Raw genomic sequence first — 15,290 nt, 5'->3', positions numbered from 1 at the left:
AGCATAAAGCTGTACTTTCATGGGAAGTGGATTATTTGCCTTAGGGAGACTTCTCAATTCTAGTAACCTTTCCTGTCTTTGAAACTGAATTCAATAAAAATTCAGTTCAATTCAAATTATGTAGCACTGATGGGCTTTGGGGTTGTGAGTAAAATCCTGGTATTTCAAAGCTCATATTTTCCAAATAATTTCTGCCCTTGATGAATATTTAATATTGATTCTCTTTAAAGAGAATTTCCTTTTTGATTGAAAATCAGAACATCATCTGAATAGCCAATGCCCTAGACATGAGGAATGTTTCACTATAAATATACAATGACCCAGGAGGAAGTAAGAGCAAGGCAGTCTACTTTAATAATGCCCTGCTCACAATTTCCTAAGGATGGAATATCTAACAGCCTCCTCTCATTTATTAGATGTAAAAGATTGCACCCATCTCTTTCATTCCTTGATCTAAGATTCAACTTCATGCTTGATTGAGAAACAATTTAGGAGAAACAAAAACATATAATTTGAGAATCCTACTTCAATCAATGGAGCTTTTATTCTTAGAATAAATTAGAGCAGGCAGACTTTTGCAAGACAAGCTGATACTACTTTCATTTTGAGAAGACACAAGAGAGAAGGGTTCATGTTCGCAAGACTGAAGGACAAAGGGCCAGTTTAAAGGGGTGCATTCCAATGCATTTATTCTACTACTTTCCACAGTCTGGGCAATGTTTCAACATTGCACAACTGAGCAAATTGGAGACAGCTTGAGAAATGCACATAGTATGTCCATGTATTTACACAAGCAAGTGAAAAGTGGCTCTGGTTGTAGGTCATGAAGTGTATTGTGATAATAATACTGTAGTATACAATAAAGTAATTATAGCAGTTAAATATTGAGTCCCCTTCCTATTAACCTCAGCTCATGTAAGAATGTTCCAAGCTCTTGCTCTTTTTGTGTTTTGCTTGCAACAAATTGGAAAATAATACATTAATGCCAAATGGCCAACACTCCAGAATTGAGGCTATCTGCCTTCTTCTTGGCATTTAGGCATCTCTGCATGAGCAGTGCCCCTAGAACAGAGCAAAACAGACATTTCCCTTCATTTAGAGTAGAAGTCTGCTCTCCTATGCTGTTGAGGACCTGGAGGGCTGCCTCTCTGTGGGGTCCAATTTGTGCTGCATTGCAAGCTCAGTGTGTCATTTTGGAAATAACAGATTTTTACCCCCAAATAACGCATCATTACTTCTCCCCACTCTTGCTGTGGTCATTCACCTTTAGCCACATTTTACTCCTAGCTGAGGAGCTGCAGCTTCAGGAATAAAGGAAGACAGCATTTGCACCCATAGCGTAAGAGGCAGCTGCTTTTCCTCTAAGCCTTTGTAAAATTTATCTCTTTTTTTCCTTCCCTTTCATGTCATTGCATAAGCAATTTATAGTAGCACAGGGTGGCTGAATAGGCTCATTTAATCATTCTGCCAGAGAAAGCCCAAGATCTCTAGAAAAGATAATCACACATGAATTTATACATTGATAAGCAGCCACATTCAAACCGTGGCTGAAGTAGCATCTTGCTGAATAAAAACCATTAGGCTTGTTTTATTAGGTTAAGATAAATATAGTCCAGCCCATTCTTTTTCTACTCCATCTCTCCCAATGGGCAAGTTCAATTAATCCATTTATTCTTCCTGGTTGACTGCTGTTCTACCAAATTGGAATGAGTAGGTTTTATTGCAAATGCTCTTTTGATTCCATTATTGCTATCTGCCCTATTTTACCCATTTAAAAATACTTTGGGATTCATTAAACCATGAATTACAAATGCTTTACAAATGGATGTGCAATCCAGAGTGAGTAATATAAAAGAACTTTTGTATTTACTTAATTGGACTAGATTTTTCTCTTTGTTCAAGATTTTTCCTATTTTTTTCATAATTTTCAGTGTCCAACACTAAATACAAAAATTTCAAAAGATGATATGCCTGCATAAAAACATATTTTTCAATGTTATAAATATAGTTGGAGTCAGAAAAGAATTTTAAATTAGCTGTAATTTGTTGCAACAAAATCATTACAAATGAAGATTTTATGTAGGTAAATCCTGCATAGATTAAGCATTACTCTCCTTACTGGGACCTCCTTTTGTGACTGTTGGGAATAGGAGCTCAGAAATAGTACATTTCTCTATAGTAAGGACTGTAGAGGTAGCCTGGGCTGGAGGGTGGTGAGGTCACCTTGATAACTAACAACTTATGCCAACATTTCCAGTATTTTCTGGCTTTCTGATAGGTTATGTTAGCAATGGAAGCAAGAGAATTTTGACTTGGGCAAAAGCAATAGGAGCTCAGAATGAACATGTCAACATAGGGACCTAGTTTATGTTAATAGAATCCACTCCTTACCTCTTCAACCAGCTGCAGCATGCGACGGGTGCTTTCCAGGGACTAAGACGGAAAAACATAAACATTGTTAAGGGCAGTAAGTAATAGGGCACTAGGAAAGTCAGAAACACTTTCTTCACTTGAGAAATGCAAAGGTCCCTGTCATATATGACTTCAGCTTTGCAACCGAAACACAAGATGTCTTTCCAGTTTCAATCTCTTCCCTATTGGGCTTTTCTACACGATCAGATTTCCTGCAGCAATCAGGTGAAAGCTTATCGTCATAAAACCAAAACCATATGAGGCTGATCTTGATATCAAAGACAAAGTAATCTGGAAAAATCATTTTGTATTCTCTGGATGGATGGAAAACTATCTCACATACTCTAAGGACTACTTTGGCCTCTCTGGACTAGGGATATTGAATTTTAAACACAAACATGATTTTTCATGAGTAGAGATGAGTGTAACAAGTTTCCTTTAAAGCTCCTAGAAACACAACTGGAAGTTGTTATCAATCCAAATTTAGCTGTCGCCTTAGGGTGAAAAAAAAAATCAAGCAACTTTGAAATAACTAGCCCGTAGGAGACAATTATAATTACCTTCATTCTTAGATAAGAAAAAGCATGAAGAAAACTCGGAGCTTGGCGGCTGGTCCCTCAGGCACAGCATTGCCACTTTGTTCTCAGTTCCTTTAACATAGTTCCAACCCAGCAACCAGTGTGATTTCTCAAAACCATGCCTTTAAGTAGCAAACTTATGTTGGACATATTTCTGCAGGAACTTCAAAGATGTGAATTTTTGCTGCAAAGTACTTAAGTGGACTCCTTTTTGTAATAAAATGGCCATTAGCAATGAGGTGCTACCAAATGTTTAACAACTAACTGGAAAAATGTGAGTACATTTATGTATATTCATGTCTATTGTCCTGATATGAAACACAAAGAGGACAGAGTTGACACATAATACAACACGGCATGTGTGGTTATAAATTCAGTGTAGCAGGTTGATCTCACAGAAACTCCAGTCAGTTCTTATGTAGACTGTGGCTCATCATATGACGAATTCGTGTAATTCTAACATGGTCACTGGAACTGGATAGCTTCACTTATGTTCATAAATAAGAAGAAAATAAAGGAATGAAGACCTTATGTTAGAATTAGACTCATAGTAAAAAAGGTGATGATTTTGTTGAAAAAAAATTTTCTGAATAATGGAGGACTCACTCAAATTTTTTATATTTTAAAAAAATTTTTATTATTGAGAATTTCATACAATATATTTCGATCATATTCACCTTCTTCACTCTTACCCCAGGTCCTCCAAGAATCAACCCTATCTCCCTACGCCCCAACTTCATATACTATTTTCTTAATGTAGTAACTACAGACATGCATACTTTAAAATTTTTATCTAGATTATTAATATTTTCCCTTCTGTCTTAACTATAGGTAATCAACAAAATAATAAAGCAACCCACGACTGATAGTGTTTGTGAATGATTGGTTCTAAATAATTGCTTTCTATTTGATTTCTGAGTGCAGTGTGGTATACTGAACTTGCCATTGAGATCTACAAATCAGCACTGCTCTATGGGCTTTCCATTTCTTACATACAGTGAGTATGTGCATATAGCAGAAAAAATGTGCTAAACTAACTAGAAGCAATGAGCTTTGAACACATAGTACCATTGCTTTTTAAAAATAGATACAATCAAGCCGGGCGGTGGTGGCGCACGCCTTTAATCCCAGCACTCGGGAGGCAGAGCCAGGCGGATCTCTGTGAGTTCGAGGCCAGCCTGGGCTACCAAGTGAGTTCCAGGAAAAGGCGCAAAGCTACACAGAGAAACCCTGTCTCGAAAAACCAAAAAAAAAAAAAAAAAAAAAAAAAAAAAATAGATACAATCCACCTAATTTTCAAATTATGTACTTCAATTTTAATAATAGCCATGCTTAGCAATCCACTTGGAAAGTTCCCTGAAGTGTTAACTCTCCTTACTGAGTTAACTATATCACGCTGCAAGATATCCAAAGATAAAGTTTTTCCTAGAGGACTCTGCCCTCTCAAGTGTCTAGGAGTCAAGAGTCAGGGCTAAGACATTAATTTTATTTGGGCGTTGTAATCAACCTTTTCTAGCCTGCAGACATCTTAAAGAAGAAGGAAGTTCTCTTTTCACTTTTTTTGTTTGTTTTAAATTGAGACAGTAGAAGAAGTGTTTTCTCAGAATGTGAATTCAAATCACCCACCTTGCAGTCTTTTGCTACCTCCTGGGTCTCTGTCCCTTACCTCATCAGCCAGCTGGTCAGCCCTCCTCTGCATCTCCTCCAGTTCATTACGCATATCTGCGTCTTCGGCCATGGTACTGGTGGGGGGTGGCTGGGCACTTGGGCCAGCAACTCAGCGATGGCTTTGGCTACAGAACCTGAGAAGAAGCAGATTGGAAAATATGAGAGCTAATAGGAATGTGTGCATACCAGAAAATCTAAGTGCCACACTGTCCCGAGGGTTCAGAAAACTTCTTGAAATGCAAGGCAAATTCAGATAAGAATCAATAGAATCATGTTGTTTCTCCAAAAAGTACCAAGGATGAGTCTTTTATCAACCCCATCACTGAAAAGACACATTTGCGTATGTTTTGTGATAGTCTTGCATTGTACCATCTCTCTGTTTCAGCCTCCCAGTGTTCCAATATTACAGGTTTACAAGAACATATACAGTTTGATCTAAAGTATTTTTAAAGACGCAAACCATACAAGGCTTGGGAATGATGGGAAGGATGATACAGGCCATTGTTGGCATATTTTTTAATTTCACATTTATTTAGTTATATTTTGACAGTTTTTTTTATTGAGACACAGTTGATATGAGTTGATATACTGTCAACTCCACATTTTAAATTATATAGGTTGAGAATTTTTGTCACATATAACACACTCAGTAACCTATTGCTCTGAAAAAGAAAATGAGCAGGCCCATTAATCCCCCAAATTTCTGTATACCCTTTGTTACTTGCTCTTCTCCACACCCTTCTGTGTTCAGGAAGCTATTGACCTCCTTTTTGTCACTTTAGTTGGTATTTCTTAGGTTTATGTATAAATGAAATGCCTGGGTTTTTCACTTGGTATAATTATTTTGAAATTTACCCACATGATAGCACAATTACTAGACCATTTCTATTTGTTTGTATGTAGCATTCCATTGTATTTAGAATCATCCAGCATTGTTATTAGAGGTTGTCAAGATTGTAAGCAGGTAAACAACTCTTATTCCAAAGTGGTATGAATCCAGAGCCTTGAAATGTGACCAGCCCACTTTGTGACTACTAGTATGAAACAAATATGGGCAGGAGGATCCTGATTCTTCCATTCTTTACTTCCTATCCTTCTCCATTCTCAAAGACTTACTGATATCATTGTGTCAGGGATAAACAAGAAAGATGAACTCACCACCTCCACAGAACTACAGTCTAATTAGGAACAGCAAGTGAAGGAATTCTGAACACAGGAGTCAGGCATTGTGCCTGTGAGGACACAGTTGGTCCCTCTAAGGGAGTAAGGTCCCCAGAAGGGACCTAAGGAAGAGTTTGAAGGAAGTCTTTGATGTTATGCCAACATTTTTGGGCAGCACACCTGATGAAGGCCTTGGATTGTGTCTTGTATTTGAGATGGTCAAGCATGCAGTGGAATTTGTCTTTTTTCTTGCAGAGTAGAACATGGTCTCTGAAGAATGGGTGCTTAGCTAGGAATTACAATTCAAGTATTTGCAAGGAGATGGCCATGTAGCTAGAGATGGTTCCTAAATGGTGATGGTATGTGTTCCTGTCAGACAGAAGGTCTTCAGAAGTTGATATTGAACTCCCATCATTCTCCTGCCAGCAAAAGCAAGACAACAGAGGATGGCTGAGCCACAGGATAGCAGGAACCGGGGTCCTCTGAATCCTCTAAGAGAAGAAAGCTGGCTCCTGACCAGAAACATCTGTGATTCCATAGTTAACAACGCACATCTCATGAGCTACGTGACTGTATCCGTACGACACTGTCATACCACTTTCTCAGCTGCTAAGATGGAATTCCTCTGGGGCCTTAAGAAGTGGTTCATATTATTAGCACCCTGAATTAGCCAGCTTTGTAAAGAAAGTCGTCTAATTGAGGAACCTTAAACAGGAAGAACTAGAAATTGGGTAGCTGTGGGCAAGACCATCACCCTTCCTGAGCTTTATTTCATAAAGCTCATTTCTGAGCTTTTATGTCATAGGTGTGTCAGTTACAGAAAATTCTGACCGTTGCTGGGCCTTAATATTCAGACAGCCTGTTTGTGCAAAATATCCTCATACCCTTTCTTAAGAGTACAACAAATCTAGGTTCTGTTACCCCTCCTTTCTTTAGTAATGGCTGGTATCAGGCATGCTGCGGAGGAGCTGAGCGCGGGTGGAAGCAGAAACCAAGGAAACCAGCCGAGGTTGGAGGTGTTGGTCTCCAAGCAGCAACTCTCTCAGGATCGCCACCAGAGAACAAGCAGAGGAGCACCGGACCTGGGCTGTCTGTCTTTGTGATGTGCTGCTCGCTCTTTCTTGGGTCATCTCCTCCTTCAACAAGCTACTGGCTTTTGCTCTTAGTTGGGCAGTGTATTAGAAAGCAGGGTCTATGTGCTTTCAAATCTACAGTAAACTGCCATTTCCCACTCTTCTGGGCTCAGTTGTGAATAAGTTTTTACTCTCTCTCTCTCCTTCTCTCTCTCTCTCTCTCTCTCTCTCTCTCTCTCTCTCTCTCTCTCTCTCTCCTCTCTGGCATGCACACACACACACACACACCGTCTATAGTGTTACCTTGGTGATCTCTCAAAGTTGCTATTCTCAGCAGGAGAAGAACAGCTGTATGCTCCTGGCTCCAGCCTGCCAGCAACCTGCCAGGGGCAGGCTGATGGGCAGGTGGCAGGCTGGCAGAGAAGCCATGTGGTAGATGCACTTGTATTCCTTGCTTTCATGCTCTCCCCACCCTCCACCCCCCATGAGGAGTTCCCATACCTTTGTCTCACTCTCAAAGGCATGCTTATCTGTGTCTTGGATGGATGGATGGATGCATGGATGGTGAGTGACAGATTCTTAAATACACAGCGTTTTAAAGCAGAGAGAGCAATGACAGCCCTCCTGATGAGAACCCTGAGAACAGCCAGACAACAGGCCACCTGCTGGGATGTTTGCTGATACTATTTGATAAATTGTCCCTCCAATCCCCAAGCCCATGCGTGATTGCATTCTAGGACACAGGCATCATGGTAACTAGAAGTCATTTCAGTGGCTGAGAGGATGTTAATAATGAAATGAAATTACCCAGGTAGCATGGAACAAGCGTTATTCCTGCACATTCACTGCCTAAACTGTAGCCCAAAGGAACAAATCTCACCTAGTAAGGGAGGACACAGGGACATTGCCTCTCAAAAGGCTTCCCCTGAGCTCTGATGTAAGACACCCCCTAGTCATTAAAGACCCTTGCTGATGATCTCAAATTACCAATGCAGAGTCTGGCCCTTACTAGGTATTCACTTCTTGTTAATTGATTTTGGGATGAATGAATGTATTATCATGGTAGTCCCTTTAACTTTCCCAAATCAGCACTTTTCAGCTTAAAGTTTGAGACGATGCTTCTGTAACTCCTGCAGGGGTCAGTGTCACAGGAAGTTTTTTAAACGATAGTTGAGTCATGAAAACTGCAGAGATTCCAGTTTGCTAGGTTTGAGAAGCAGTCCTAGATTTTATGTCTCTACAAACACCCAGGAGGTGTGGACACTGCTGATCTGCAGACCACATCTGGCCTACTTACTGCTACAGCATCAGTAAGTGTCACTAGATAGGGTCAAGAAATGGCTTTGTAGTTACACAAATGGGACACTGTCTGAATAAACCAATCAAAGATTCTGCAGCAACACAGCTCTCACCTCAAAGGGAATAAGAGACAGCTGATTCTGGATCTAAATTTGAGTGACCGTGGCCCAGGAACATAGGCTTACGTTTCTGTGGGATCCACAGTTCCAATGAGGATGTAGTTTCAGGAAGTTTTTAACGGTACTGGAACAAAGAACATTATATATCAAGGCATTTCTAAGATCTCTTGGTGGAAACAGCAGAGATGTGGTTACATTCCGGTGGAGGAATCTCAACCATAGGCCTCAGATGATATCTGATAGCATCCTTAACTCTGATCGGTGGAGAATAGGGTTTCCTTAAGTTAATACATTCCAAAGGTTTCTATCTGTTGTTTATCAGGATGTTACATCTGACAGGAAGGTGAACAAGAAATAGCTATTTAGGGGGATAAAGAGAGTTGAGAGAAATTTAATTAGGCTCTGGACCTACAACATTCCAGCCTCTCCACAGTCCTTACAGTTTAATCAGTTAATCAGCCTGTGTAGACAGTTTCTTTCCAGGAATTCTCATTCCTTCACAGTCATCTGGACCAAAACCATCTTGCTGTTTGTTTTTGCATGGGACTTAGGTTAAGTCCTGCCTCCATTTTTAAATGGTTGAACTGTTTTGAGATGAAAAAATTGTGAAATGAAAATTATAATATTTAAATTTCAGGGTCTGTAAATAAAATTTTATTTGAGCACATGTTTGTGTTTTCCTAGATTCACTGTCAGTGGCTTCTTCTATGCCACAGGGGCCCACCAAGCTGAACATATTTGCTAGCTGGCTCTGCAAAAACAAATAAACAAATAAATTTGTGGATCCAAGCAAATAAACATACAAACAAACAAAACCAGAAATCCTTAAAAGTTCATTATCAGGCTCTAATATCTCCAGAGCATTGTGTATTTACTACAATTGAACACTGTGTAGGGTATTTATTTTTCTGTTCAATTTTGCATGCATCATCCATTCAATGAAGCTTCCCATGGTGTTTCTTGGAACATATTCTAAAATAAGAATGATGCATGGAGCAATACTACAAAATATGAAAACAAATTTGCCTTTGATTGACTATGCCTACAGAGTTTTAGGATTGCAAATCTGATTTAACACTTGCAATTAATTGTGAGGTGATGGGGTGCTTTCACAACCTCATAGAGATTCTAATTTCCATGGTCAGCTGCAGACAAAGGCTCCTAGCCTCAGCAGCACTACTGGGCTGTTTATATCAGAAACAGACACTTCTGAGGGCCTACCACTGTTTTGGTACATGGGGCAAAGCTAGCAAGCTGCTGTAGTTATTCTTTGGTGTGAGGGGTAATTTGCCAAGTTCTCCATTTGTTACCACAGACAAGCATGTGTGGAACTCATCAGGAGAGAGGGAGGGTGCTACAGTTTGCATCTGGAATGCTCCTCAAAGGCCTGTGTGTTAGAGGTTTGGCCTTCAGCTTGGCACAATTGGAATGTGGTGGGACATTTAATAGGTAGAGCCTAGAGGAAGGAAATTAGGTCACTGGGAATGTGCACATAAAGAGAATACTGGGACCCTGGTTCCTCCCTCCCTCCCCTCCCCTCTCTCCATCTCCTCCTTCCCTCCCTCCTTTTGATTCCTAGCTTCCATGAGGTAAACAGCTTCTTCTGCTATGTGCTCCCAACATAAGGTATTGCTTCACTATATCCCCAAACAACAGGACCAACCAATTGTGGGCAGAAATCTACAAAACTGAAAATCAAAACAAATCTCTCTAAATTGATTGTTTCAGGAACTTTATCACAGTGGTAGTACACTAACACAAGAGGTCCTGTGTTAGAGCTTCCTGTGGAGAGCTTCCCCATCTGTTAAAGGACTTGGTTAAGTGGAGTAGCATAAAACTGCTTTCCACCTCTGAGTCTATTCTCGGAGATCCTGGGTCAGGGAGGAAGAGGGGAGTGTGAATATTGGAGTCTGTGGCTTGATTTATAAGTGAACAGGTGTGTGGCTATCATGCTATGAACATTGTGCCATGGGGCAAGAGCATCTTGCAGACAAGGTAAGGAGCTAGCAAGTGGTTTCTTCCTATGTCTCCTCCTTTAATTAATAAGACAAGTCAACAAATTTATATAAATCAATGCCTACTATCTGAACACCACAGAGAGCTAAAACACATATTTGATGTCTCCCACTGCTAGCCACTTGAATGAAGGACCTCTTGTTTGCAAGGGTGCTACGTTTTTAAAATCAGTAAGTTTATGAATAGAAAGCAGAAGGAAGAACAAAGGAACCTTAATCATGACAACACTCACAGAGGCCTACTCTTTCATTTGTGTCTATTTAAACCTCACCCAAACCTTATGATGATGCATGTATGACCAGCACATTGTGGCTTCAAAGGAAAGACTGGCCCTCAGCTGAGATGTAGTCAAGAGTATGGATCATTTTTAATATGAATTCTCTCAAAGAATGTTTATTCTCAGAGCAAGTTGTATGGATATTTTTCCTTTTGACTTAAGCCTGAATACTATTTTGTTTTTACTTTCACTGACATATTGGGGAATGTGTAATGACTAAATCAGACCACTCTTCTTTTGAGCTGCCCGACTTTCATAGCCTCTAGACTTCCAGCATCATTTGCTTCAAGTGGACTGAAAAGTCTACAGAAAAGAATTCTTAGGGTCCCCAGTTGCACACTGCCCTTTGAGAGGGGCCAAACTGCCCAATTTCCACAAGAAAAACTTTCATTGGGAGAGCTAGGGCAAGATGGATAATAAGAAGCACACCTGGTACTGTCCATTTCCACAAAAAATAGAAGGCAAAAGTACTGTGTGTTCTAATGTCGGAGACAAAGGATGGTCTGGTGATTGTCCTTTTAGTCATGTGAAAATGGCTAAATGAGGTTTATGTTTTAATTCTAAAGCAAAAATCAGAGCAAAGAGTACTTTTGACAAATAGCAAATGGCAACTCTCCGTTTACATGCCAGTGCTGGTTACATTTAAATGTAAGGTCACCCTCAGCCAGTATCCTTGCAGCACTAAGGCAAGCCAATTGCATGTTTAATGGCCATTTCTCTTGAGTATGGTGGTACACACCTTTAATCCCCAAACTCAGGAGGCAGAGGCAGGTGAATCTTTCTGAGTTCTAGGCCAGCCTGGTCTACATAATGAGTTGTAGGCCATCAAGGCCACATAGTGAGACCTTGTCTCAAAAATAAAAATAAATAAATACATATAAAAGAAAATGGACATTTCTTAAATCTGCTGAAACTAAGATTTAAAAATTTTAATGTGTGGCTTGATTTGTGTTTCTGTGAATAGATTTTGAACATTCTTGTGAATGAAATTCAATTTTCTTTTTCCTAGTGGGTCCTGCTGGTATCAATCCATTTCTTAGTTAAATCAAAGGACTGTATCTCAGATATGATGAATACATGGCTCATGAATAAGTTATTAACCATTATGCATCTATTTTATGTGCATGATCTGGTTAAAGGATAGGTCACAACTGCTCACAACAGGACCTTTAGTAGCATGGTCTGAGGGCTCCTGGCCTCAAAACCTTTTGCAGTAGCTTGTTGAATTGTACATTTCCAGTTAGACTAAATAGTGAAATCAATATGTGGAGATGGGGCTAGAATCTGCATTTTCAACAACAATAAGTTCTTCTTATTCACCTCTGCCATCACCATCACCTGCGAATGACAGCATCTGTGTGTAGCTGAAAGTAACTGTAAGCATCCAATGGGACATTCTGGTAGCCCTGAGATAAAATTATCTAGGAAGCCTGTGGTTCTCCAGCATGTTGTTACATGTGACCTGAGGTGGTGGCCTCCTTATTTTTCAACTTTTTTTTTCAATTTGGTACCATGAACACATGTGACAGATACTTCAACCAGCTCACAAAATGCTCCCTTTCCCTCATCCTGAGCATCCTCAGAAACCTACTTCCTATTCAGGTCTGGCTTGGTTATTTCCCAGACTATCCTACTACATGCCATTCCTGATTTGGATTCTATCCATATACCTGATCTAAACACAATTCTGATCTCCTTTCTTCTGAGAAGGGAAGTTTGCCTCTCAAATGAGCCCTGTCATGGGTATATCTGATAGGTAGCTTTGGTTTGGGTTTGTTCTGTAAGGGTGCTGAGTATGGGTGGCCCTACATTTAAATGCAACCAGCATTGGGATTCCTTAATTGCAACAGGGCAGTCAGCCACAACTAGTACTGATTATGACTAAATGTCTCCTTTTCAAAAATGCCAATGTTTCTTTGTCTATTTTGCAAATCTGGCTAAGTGAGTATTTAGTGCTATAATTTGTATTCTGCAGTGGTTCCCAATTGTTTACTTGCGAGTCAAAGCATGGCAGACTAATTTGACTAGGAGAAAGGGGCAGACAGAACTGAACCCTGTCTCACTTATCCTGATCATAGCTTAAGCACACCACAGTTCATTCACTGAGCTACTGTTTGCTCATCGAGTAGTACATGAGGACAGCCACATCCAGCATGCAGCTAGAGACAAATCACTGCCTCTTAGTGATAGCTCTGATGGCTCTAGCATGAAGTATTGTGGTCCAAATATCTATCCTCTGCCTTGCCTGTGAAGGGCCAATTAAAAAACTCCTTTTTTAAATATTAGGTTGGTTCTTGGGACAAGGGCTAGAATGTTGCTACAAAATAAATAAATAATAAATAATTAAAATTTAAAAACACAAGTCTTGCTAAGCCTTAAATAAAAGGATTCCATTCAAGAGCCATGTACAAAGCACATCCAAGATGGAACAGAAAGGACCCCCACGACCTTTCAAATGAAAATCGTTTCTGTGGCCATATGACCTAGGCAACAGTTAGCAAGAAGTTCCATGTTCTCAGGCTCAGGAATAGCTTTTGGCTTCAGCTATGGAAGTGTTCAGCTCCCCTACTGGGTCTTTGTGGCTGCCTTCTTCCTTCCCCCTCCCGACCCTGCCTACACCTGTGACCCTTTTTATAAAGACTACCCAGGGCTGTTTCATCCCATTCACTGAGAACTGCAAGTGCTGGTGCCTTTTAATCCTCCAGGCCTGCAACTGGGGAGGAATACATAACACAAAAGCCCAGCTTTAACACTGCAAGGTGCAACATGCATTCCAGAGATTCCTGAAGCCTGCACTAAGGCTGGAACCCCAGCTGCATCAATGACTCCTTTGTTTGGCTTCTGTCCATCACCTGTTCCTTTCTCCCACTGTATTCCCAGAATACTTCCTTAATAGATCACTTGCACATCAATCTTTGTCTAGCAGAGTGCTTCCCCTGAACTCCATCTAGGGACAACTTGCATTTATTTATGAGCTGTATTTTATTACATATTTCAGGCACTTAAAGATATCAATAAATCATTGTATCAGGAAATACTGGGAAAGAAGAAAATTTTCATTCTAGCCATGCTAAGAAATATGGTAAATATGGGCTGGACTTACTTGGATTTGAAAATTCCACATGCAGAATATCACAGAATGGCCAACACATGAAGATTATACGCCAGTCCTTCCCCACAGGAAGAAAGGAAGCTCAGAGAGGTGGAATAATTTGGTTGAAGTTACAGGCCATCCAAAGCATAAATCTTTCTGTGCGCAGTTTAGGGTCCAACTTCAAGGCATTGTTGACAGCGCATGGAAGGAAACTCAGAAGGAAGGGACTTGTCTGCTCCGACTGATGTGACGGAAAAGGATGACTGAGGGTGATGTGCTCAGTGTCTTTACTACTGCTACACTGATCTTGTCATGAAGGGCTTTCTGCTACTGGTCCTGAATGAAGGGGCTGAGACCTCTTGCAATGGAACTTTCAAAACAGTAAGCCAAAATCAACCTTCTCTTTTTATAAGTTGATTGTCTCTGGTGTTTGCTACAGTAACAGAAATCTGGCTAACATGGTGCGATTTCCTTGGGTTTTACACTATGATTGTATCTGCTATCTGATAAATATTTAAATAAAAAGGAGAGTCCACACAGAGGTTTCTTTTCTTGATCAAATCATATCTGGTTTCAAAGTCATGAAGGAGGAGACCATAACCTTGCCTACTTTAGCTATATCTACTATAATAATTACAGAATATTACCCAACAGGCAAAAGACAATTTGCCATACGGTCCAAGGACAAAATCATCAGCACTGGGAAGAAGCAATATCGTTTGGCCAGATGAAGACCTTCCTAAGTGACCTGTAACTGTGGGTTGGAGAACTTGGAAGAAGTGAGTCCCTTATTCCTGGAAGTATACAAGGAAAGACTGGCCAATTTTAGTGGACACAATTTATTTGTGGGGTGGTATGTGATACTGTATCTACATTCCCTTCCAACCTGGAAATTTCGGCTCTATGAAGAAAGCCAAGATGTCACACATGATGCTGATGCCTCAAACCCACATCTTTTCATAAGTGCAGGGCTCTTTGTGCCACCTAATAACTGGCACAAATGCTTCCATTCGGTTCTTTGGTATCAAGTTCTCTCACAAAACTACACGGAGACTAGAGCTTGAGGCACTGAATTCTTTCTACTTACTTTCTTTTCAGGGCTGGCAAATCCGAGGCTGGTGACTGGCACCCTAATTGATAGTTTTCAAACAAATCATTTCAGTCAATAATGGCAATTTATACCTTTTACCTTTGGTGAAAAGGCCCCTCACTTTTTTTGACTTTGCAATAATGTCTCTTCTTGAAATGAAGACATCTGCACACAAGCTCCTTCCATACACAGCCCCTGCATACCACCCTACTGTTACAGTTAAGGTAATAGACTCACTGGAAAGTTATTGGCTCTGGAAGTGAATTCGCCACCTTGTTTCAAAAGCAGCATTCCTAGCTCACATTCTAGTTTTTTTTTTTTTTTCTTCTTCAGACCATTAAGTGTTTGACACAAAGAGTAGGAACATAAAAGGAGTCCCAGCCATAGAGTCTGGAGCCTCTGCTAATGGCAGAAGGGTTCCAAATGACGATAAAGTGCCCCTGAAGTGATTGTGTGAGTCAATGGGGGACAGAAGACCGATTTATCAAATTAAATTTACCCCA

At 40.3% G+C, this 15,290-nt stretch overlaps 1 protein-coding gene across 2 annotated transcripts in view; it reads right to left on the bottom strand.

Moving 5' to 3' along the window:
- Snap25 (synaptosome associated protein 25) overlaps positions 1-15,290 on the bottom strand; it is a 78,654-nt gene that overhangs the window by 24,003 nt on the left and 39,361 nt on the right. The window contains exons 2-3 of one of the 2 annotated variants that reach the window (XM_059259604.1): positions 4,657-4,792; positions 2,392-2,433 (exon numbers count right to left, since the gene is read on the bottom strand). In XM_059259604.1, the coding sequence (XP_059115587.1) occupies positions 2,392-2,433; positions 4,657-4,728 (114 nt within the window). In that variant the 5' untranslated portion in view covers positions 4,729-4,792. Of the gene's footprint in view, positions 1-2,391; positions 2,434-4,656; positions 4,793-15,290 lie in introns of those variants that run through there. The other variant, XM_059259605.1, reaches the window with a different exon arrangement.

Source organism: Peromyscus eremicus, chromosome 4 (genome assembly GCF_949786415.1).
Source record: "Peromyscus eremicus chromosome 4, PerEre_H2_v1, whole genome shotgun sequence".
NCBI lineage: Eukaryota > Metazoa > Chordata > Mammalia > Rodentia > Cricetidae > Peromyscus > Peromyscus eremicus.
This window is presented reverse-complemented; position numbering and strand designations above follow the sequence as displayed.